The sequence below is a fragment of the Procambarus clarkii genome, chromosome 68, assembly GCF_040958095.1.
Source record: "Procambarus clarkii isolate CNS0578487 chromosome 68, FALCON_Pclarkii_2.0, whole genome shotgun sequence".
NCBI lineage: Eukaryota > Metazoa > Arthropoda > Malacostraca > Decapoda > Cambaridae > Procambarus > Procambarus clarkii.
In genome coordinates this window covers 12,090,329-12,099,151 of record NC_091217.1, presented here as the reverse complement: position 1 = coordinate 12,099,151, position 8,823 = coordinate 12,090,329, and the positions used below count along the sequence as shown (strand labels likewise).

The following is an 8,823-nucleotide window of genomic DNA, read 5'->3' as shown; positions in this document are numbered from 1 at the left end:
CTGTTAATTTGCGTTCTTTCCCCGTTCATAGCATATTCTCTGTAAGTTCAGATCTGTACTTAGTCTTACATATTCTCTACTTCTTTCCAATTTTATACAAGACTTAAACAACTATTACCGTCTCCTCTATCTTATTTAAACATGAGTCATATGTAAATATACCCCGACTCTTTCCATCCAATACAAGTCCTAGCTTGTTCACCGCCCAACTCACTACGCTATTTCTACTCTACATGTTATAGCATGTTTTCCGCTCATCTTGGTACCAACCCTTACAATCTCTCTCTCATTCCTTTTACATGTCTCAGCATGTCTCAGCATGTTCGCCTCGCATCTTACTACGCTGTCTACTTTACATGTTGTAGCGTGTATTACTGTGTCCCATATCTTATTTAAACATGAGTCATATGTAAATATACCCGACTCCTTCCATCCATTACAAGTCCTAGCTTGTTCACCGCCCAACTCTCTACACTGTCTACTTTACATGTTGTAGCATGTTTTCCGCACATCTTGATACCATCCCTTACAATCTCTCAATCCTTTACACATCCCAACTTTCAACCCTTTCTTACAATTTTCCTCCATCCCTCCGCTACATGTTCTTACCCGTTCATTACAGTCCACTACTTATTCTCTAATCATCTCTGTACTAATTCTCAAAACTAGTTGGTTCTGTCATTTTAGTAAGTAAGTAAGTAGATCATCGTTATTAACAACGACAACAACAACAACAACAGTAACATTACTAATTCACAGTAAGTTACTACTGAGCATTTGGTAGTTATCCATTTTCAAATAATGTCAATATAAATCATTCTAAGACATCTTCGTACAATTAAAGATACTTGCCCGTGCACTAAGTCATTACTTACAGTAGCATCTTAAGGCATTGTTTTCGTAACTCAGTTTTATTAAACATACACCTTCATTAGTCAAAGGAAAACTTTTCAAGTCATTGTATTCAATATTTCCGTTAAACTTACTACATCATGTCATTATTCGGTTTCATAATTAAGTACTTGTTTCAGTCCTCCAATGTAATAAGCAAATTATTCTATTAAGGATAAAGAAATCTTATTTAGAAGAGGCATTAAGTTTATTACAACATTTAACGCATACAAGTGTTCTTAGTAGTTATACAGGTATTCAAGAAATCATAAGTGTTCTTAGTAGTTATACAAGTGTTCAAGAAATCATAAGTGTTCAAGAAGCAATTATATACAAGTATTCTTAGTAGTTATACAAGTGTTCAAGAAAATCATATACAAGTGTTCTTAGTAGTTATACAAGTGTTCAAGAAAATCATAAGTGTTCAAGAAGCAATTGGATTTATTATATATAAAATATTTCCTCTACAAATTGGACAGCATTTCAGAGCTAAAAGACAACCACTGCATGTCACCATATGTTTACATGGTAGTATTACAATATTTATATTTTTATCCATACAAACTCTGCATAAAATATCTTCTTCCCAAGATTGTTCTATACAGTCCTTGTTTTCATCAGTGTTAGTACAAGTCTCCGGTAAAGTTTTCAATCCCAGATCTTCAAGCGTAGCTTCTTGTTCCTTTTTATCATCAACTGCTTCATAAATTAAGTCCCGTACCCGTAAATAAATATCTGTTCCCTCTTGCATATACCTCAACACGATTTCTAGACATCTACTTTGTATAATAAAAGGCAACAAATCTCTGGATTCCTTAAGGTACTCACTTAAAGCATATCTTATACTCTCCACAGGTATTAATTTTTTATGAATCAGATGTTTGAACTTATCCATACCCTCCATTAAGATATTAATTAAATCATTGTCTATAGGTTTTATAGGTAATGGTATTGTCAATCTAGCATTCTTAACAAATTCCTTGCCCCTTGCAAGAATAATGTAAGCACATTCTGGACTACATCTCGCATGTAACGTCCAAGGATCATCTTCTGGTCTCCAATTTCGTATTCCACAGGCGCAGTGATAGCAGCAGACGTGGTCACTTATACCTGAAAACCATAAAACAATCCAGCATTATCTCGTTACTATCTTTTAACTATTATTCATTATTTCTTTACTTATAACTCTATTAAGTTTAAAATAGTTAAAACACTTCATACCACAGTAAAAAAAACCAGCTTCTGCCAGCTCATGAGAAGTTTGCTTGACGCTTCCAGGCCATGTCATATCAAATGTCTCTAGGCGAGATTTATAAGTTACCAATCCTGGATTCAGCGATTTCCTAAATTTGATCAATCCCAGATCTTCCTTAGGAGGAGCACCACCTAAAAAAATATAACGTAGTTACGTAAATTATTCTTAGAAGAATAAGAAGTATCTATTTAAGCAATCAAGTTTTGTACAGAGTATATAAGACTGGTATAAGAATACATCATAAGAATATATACTTACTACTACCACTTATTTTCTTATTTCCCAGTTCTATTTTATGGGAAACAAATTCCAGTCCATATTTGAAAGCTATCTCAGACACCTCTAAAGAAACATTGTCACTCCTCTCGCCTCTAATAAAGGCACAGTCTTGATTAATGATCTTATGACGTCTTCTGGGGGTATCACCAACAATCCATGCACCTACTATACAATAACAAAATGCACACAAACAGTAATCACTATTGCGAAGGTAATAGAACCCATCTTCAACTAAGTCAATAGGGTTTAACCACTTAATGGGCCAATCCACAAATGTTTGTAGTCTAACTCCTGCACATTTAAGGCTTTCTATACTGTAAAACTTCCTGGCACACAAAGGATCCATCGTGTGAGGGCAGCACTAGCTATTAGAGTAGGATAAGCAAGTATATATATCCCTAAAATAAGTATCGTACATCGCTACATATTTAACAGTTTCCTCATTTATAATAGACAGTAATCTCCTCTAAATACTTCTCTATTTAAAAATCCTTAAAGTTTCATAATTAAATGAAGCTCTTATATAAATACTTAGTAAACTACTTTCATTATTTATTAGACTTATTAGAAAAATACATCACTTTGGCAATCTCGCTAAAAGTATACTGTTACGTCATTATTCGTAGCTGCCGTACATAATGATAGATATATATATATATAATTTAGTAGTAAATTCTTATTTAATCTAATTAAAATATATGCTTAAAGCATCTATATCCTAAAATGAAATATACTATTAGTTATAATGTAATATATAATATCACTCTAAGGTAACAAAAATCCTTATTAATATATTCAAATAAGTGGTAACTTTTACATTTCCCCCAATATAAGAGCGCGGACCTCGCATTAGGGATATTATTACGACTATCTGGTTCGTATCTACTACCTTACGAGGAAGAAAATTCACCATGGATACTGTTCTGACAACTTGTCAGGGTTATTTAACCGACGATTCATTTTGTAATAATGAAACCTGTATTGTGTACGGAGTGAACTGTATATCCTGTGTTCCCAGAGGAATGGCTCTAGACTTAGCCAAGAAATATTCTCATGCTGATGCTTATAATGTTCGCCGACCCTTGTACAGTCTTAAGAGATGTATCCCTGAAGATCGTCCAGTACCAGGAACAATTCATATCTCTAAAGGAGAAAATCTTCCGTATATTGTTGCTATAGCCACACAATACGGTATTGGATTACCTATAGAAAGTAATAACATTGCTCAGGGAATTATAGAAAACTCAAAAGACAGAAACATGCTCTCTGGATTAAACGAAGATACATCCATTAATCGTCTCGTCTACTTCAAGAATGGTATGAAAGATTTATTTAACTTTATCAAGGGCTCTCCTCAAATTATGAGAGTTATAATACCAACAGGAATTGGGATTACATGTGTTCGAAGAGATAAAGTTTGGGAAAATACTTATCTTCCTGTTATTGAAGATATGTATAAACAGTTAAAACCCTACGGAGTGGAAGTTAAATTACTGTTTAACGAGGAGATTATGCAGAGGAAGAGCAAGTAACACTTGGCAACCTTTTGTGTGCGCAGTGTTTCTACGCGCAGCCTAAAGATGTATATATGCTTCCCCCGGAGTGATCTCTTACGGCGTCCTCCTCTTCTTGGATGTCGGAATCTACTTCAAGCTTGGATATTCAAGGCTATGGAGATCAAGACTATTATTGGAGACTTTGCCTCCCTGCCCGTCTACAATAATCACGACTGTTTATTGTACGATCTTGATGCTACGAGTGTACAAATGTGTAAAATTGTGCAAGGATTGTGGGATCGTTACCCATATGCGAGATTACATCGTGAAAACTTTCCTTACAAAAACAGGGCTGTTGTATCTTATCGCAGTAACCCTGGTAGTATACATATTGGAGAACCGCCTGAATTTAACAACAGGATGGATGAAGATCCCCATCTACCCCTTATTATTGGTTTAGTGACTCAGTTTGCTAGTAGACCTGCAACTTTACCAGCATATGAAAATCCTCCGTGTGAAGTACGAAGTTTAGATGAACATTTTTACGATGGACTTGAAAAAGATACAGAATATCAGAGATGGCGCTGGTTTGAAAATGCTCTGAAGGAAGCCCTTGTTTTCATTCTTAAAAGATGTGTTAAGAGAATTATTATTCCATATGGGTTTGGCATGTCAAGTTATTTGGACAACTGCGCAGTATGGGAAAGTAAATATTTGCCTATACTTGAGAAAATAGGACAAAAACTACGAAAACGAGGTATTGTACTCTTCATAGTACGTCCCGAAAACATCGTTCCTCCTCAGTCATCCGCCCACGGCATCTTTGAAAATAAGATTCCATACATTGCTGTTCTTCAAAATGGATCCACAACTAATGCTACTGATGCTGCTAGGACACCTGAAGATGATGCTACGCCTGCTACCGCTGATGCTAGTTCACCTTCTATCAACACTAAGTTGTCTGATACAATTAATTCAACACCTGTTAATGTTACTACGTCTGTTGATACTAATGTTACAATGTGTGTTAGTAGTAGTTTTACAAATTTAGAAGAGAAGATGGATTGGGAATAATAATGTCTGTAAATAATTTATACTTTGTACATTTTTACACATTAAATAACAAAATAGAAACTCGTGTGTTTATTTTCTCCCTTTTTAATGTCTAAATGTCAACTCTACTTTTCTGAGTATATAGGAAGAGGTACGAAACTTTTTCTGTCTTACTTCAAGATGGATTGTTCTATGTACATGCAAGTGAAGCTTAAGCGTTTGAATAAGTGTATTATAGATGCTGATTTTACTAGTGATGAAATTCTAAAACCTGGAGACTGTCTTGTCTACGATTCTCATAATTTATCTGGTGGATTTGCACAACTGTTATGGGAAAAATATCCTTACAGTAAAGTTTCCGAGTGTGAAGTGGTACAGAATAATATAACTCCTGGTGGTATAGTACTTGCTTTATCTCCAGAACCAGAAATAAAACCTCATATTATAGGACTTCAATACAGTAGCTCTAATGAAGATCTAGGATTACAGAAAGATATTATTAAACGTTGGAGTTTTAAATCTGCAATAAGGCAAATTTGTTGTCAGGCAAGAAATAATAATTTAATCCAGCGTATAATTATTCCATATGGTATTGGGTTTAATGACGGAATAGGATGGAGTAAAGAAGAACAAGAAGAATGGGAGACACACTATTTTCCAGGACTAGCCCATTTAGCTTATGTTTTAAAGAATAATAAAAAAGAATTATTAATGGTTCGTATACCTCTTGGAGAAGATGTTACGGGGACTGGGAGAGAGAAGAAACAAGTAGAGGGTAGATCTAATAAACGGAAGAGAATGTCGTAGTTAAAACTAGTAGATCTGAAATAATACATATAACTAATTTGGAAACTACAGCTAAGAGAGAGGGGGCGGAGCGTAACAATCTCCGATGTGATAAGCTAGGTCGGGATATATCTTGACATAAACTCCCCATCTCGGTCCAGCAGTGAGAAGACATACTCGGATCGATGGCTGCTGTATACAGTAAGTGATTATTGTATGATGTACTTACAGTACTCGTTATATTTGTTGTGATATAATTTTTGCTTATTATTGAATATCTTTTAGTTTTGAAATATTATGATTATTTAATAGTCCCTGTGTTAAATATTGTATTTTTCTTTGTTTAAAGATCTACCCCATGTGATGGATGTGAAGAGTCTACCAGGGTTTGGAAGCATGCCTGATCTTGTGTCAGAAACTATATGGCAAAGTCCAGCTTCGACTGTTTTGTGGAAGAATATGCCCCTGGCTGAAAAACGGACTTATAAAGTGATGACACATACTGATAAATGTACGCATGAGAACATTGTTCCAGCTCTAGCAAAGTTTATTAGCAAAAGTGAAAATGTTTTAATGATACTGATCGGTCATGATTTTATAAAGTTGAAAGAAGAACTTCCAATGATAAAATGCGACATAGTCTTATTTAGCTTAAAAGAGAGTGTTACAGATGTACTCAAGAAACATGAGAATTGTCAAGTGTTGTTGCTGACGAAAACTCCTAGTAAGGCCGAGATGAAGAAAATTTCTTTGTTATTTAAAGGCGATAAAATAATTTGCACTTTTAGACCTAAACCCCGTTTTAAATACATATTTCCAGAATTTGAAGAAGTGCCTATAGGATGTAACTTAAAGGATAAATTTTTTATAAGAAAATTTGTGGATGAAATTGGTTCTCCAAATGCTGCAAACTGGTTTATTAATAAGTTGAGTTCTGAAGAACGAGAAGTGTATACTATAATGAGCCAGGATGAACTGCAACAGCAGGTAAATAGTAAGACTGTGAAAGAGCTTAGTATTATTCACCCTAAAACAGAAGAAGATGAACATTGGAGTTTAATTGATCATATGGAGGAGAGCTTTCCATCTTTTCCGTTAAATTTAATAAAGATGAGACCAGAAATAGGATATCATACCCCCCAAAAGATAGAAATAGAGGCAGTGATGAGATTTATAGGACAGGATCCTGTACTTGGTGTTTTCTCTGGTATGGCCTTTATTGAAAATCTTATTAGGATAAGACATACTAATGTGGTACGAGCTACAGATAATTACTCGAATATGGGTGAGAGTAAGTGGATGGAGGTTGAACAAATGGATGCTGTAGAAGCAGTTAGGACTTATTGTAATGACAGAGAAGTACTTCTAATGTCCTGGCCTGAATTGATTCGTGATGATAATGTTTATAGCGATGCTTTCTATGTTTTAAAGGAATTTAAGGGACAAAAACTAATCTATTTTGGAGAAGGGGAAGGGGGATGCTGTGCATGTGATGGATTTTTTAACTTGCTGGATAGTGAGTTTCATTGTGTGAAATCAAATACATGTTTTACTTATAATTCTTTTATAAATTCAAATGTTTATTTCTATATAAGACTATAGTGTTTATGATTTCTTGAACACTTGTATAACTACTAAGAACACTTGTATATGATTTTCTTGAACACTTGTATAACTACTAAGAATACTTGTATATAATTGCTTCTTGAACACTTATGATTTTCTTGAACACTTGTATAACTACTAAGAACACTTGTATATGATTTTCTTGAACACTTGTATAACTACTAAGAATACTTGTATATAATTGCTTCTTGAACACTTATGATTTCTTGAACACTTGTATAACTACTAAGAACACTTATGATTTCTTGAATACCTGTATAACTACTAAGAACACTTGTATGCGTTAAATGTTGTAATAAACTTAATGCCTCTTCTAAATAAGATTTCTTTATCCTTAATAGAATAATTTGCTTATTACATTGGAGGACTGAAACAAGTACTTAATTATGAAACCGAATAATGACATGATGTAGTAAGTTTAACGGAAATATTGAATACAATGACTTGAAAAGTTTTCCTTTGACTAATGAAGGTGTATGTTTAATAAAACTGAGTTACGAAAACAATGCCTTAAGATGCTACTGTAAGTAATGACTTAGTGCACGGGCAAGTATCTTTAATTGTACGAAGATGTCTTAGAATGATTTATATTGACATTATTTGAAAATGGATAACTACCAAATGCTCAGTAGTAACTTACTGTGAATTAGTAATGTTACTGTTGTTGTTGTTGTTGTCGTTGTTAATAACGATGATCTACTTACTTACTTACTAAAATGACAGAACCAACTAGTTTTGAGAATTAGTACAGAGATGATTAGAGAATAAGTAGTGGACTGTAATGAACGGGTAAGAACATGTAGCGGAGGGATGGAGGAAAATTGTAAGAAAGGGTTGAAAGTTGGGATGTGTAAAGGATTGAGAGATTGTAAGGGATGGTATCAAGATGTGCGGAAAACATGCTACAACATGTAAAGTAGACAGTGTAGAGAGTTGGGCGGTGAACAAGCTAGGACTTGTAATGGATGGAAGGAGTCGGGTATATTTACATATGACTCATGTTTAAATAAGATATGGGACACAGTAATACACGCTACAACATGTAAAGTAGACAGCGTAGTAAGATGCGAGGCGAACATGCTGAGACATGCTGAGACATGTAAAAGGAATGAGAGAGAGATTGTAAGGGTTGGTACCAAGATGAGCGGAAAACATGCTATAACATGTAGAGTAGAAATAGCGTAGTGAGTTGGGCGGTGAACAAGCTAGGACTTGTATTGGATGGAAAGAGTCGGGGTATATTTACATATGACTCATGTTTAAATAAGATAGAGGAGACGGTAATAGTTGTTTAAGTCTTGTATAAAATTGGAAAGAAGTAGAGAATATGTAAGACTAAGTACAGATCTGAACTTACAGAGAATATGCTATGAACGGGGAAAGAACGCAAATTAACAGCTACATTTTAAATTTACGAGACTTGGATGAGATGGAGGA

The 8,823-nt window shown here is 34.5% G+C and overlaps 2 protein-coding genes across 2 annotated transcripts; one reads left to right on the top strand and one right to left on the bottom strand.

The window, feature by feature from the left end:
• Nucleotides 1–1,077: 1,077 nt before the first annotated feature.
• On the bottom strand, nt 1,078–2,910 carry LOC138355568 (baculoviral IAP repeat-containing protein 8-like). The gene is made up of 3 exons (XM_069310843.1): nt 2,405–2,910; nt 2,113–2,277; nt 1,078–2,001 (listed from the first exon to the last, which is right to left on the bottom strand). Exons 1-3 carry the CDS (start codon nt 2,769–2,771, stop codon nt 1,316–1,318), a joined length of 1,218 nt encoding a protein of 405 aa, XP_069166944.1. The 5' UTR covers nt 2,772–2,910; the 3' UTR covers nt 1,078–1,315.
• Nucleotides 2,911–5,039: 2,129 nt separating this feature from the next.
• On the top strand, nt 5,040–7,707 carry LOC138355567 (uncharacterized). Its single transcript, XM_069310842.1, has 2 exons — nt 5,040–5,961; nt 6,110–7,707. Exons 1-2 carry the CDS (start codon nt 5,946–5,948, stop codon nt 7,360–7,362), a joined length of 1,269 nt encoding a protein of 422 aa, XP_069166943.1. The 5' UTR covers nt 5,040–5,945; the 3' UTR covers nt 7,363–7,707.
• Nucleotides 7,708–8,823: the final 1,116 nt, after the last annotated feature.

Coding starts and splice junctions, on each gene's coding strand:
- LOC138355568 (XM_069310843.1), bottom strand. CDS start 2,771: ATGGATCCTTTGTGTGCCAGGAAGTTTTACAGTATAGAAAGCCTTAAA. Junction 2,278..2,404: donor TAAGAAAATAAGTGGTAGTA/GTAAGTATATAT, acceptor ATATTTTTTTAG/GTGGTGCTCCTCCTAAGGAA. Junction 2,002..2,112: donor AGCTGGTTTTTTTTACTGTG/GTATGAAGTGTT, acceptor TATGGTTTTCAG/GTATAAGTGACCACGTCTGC.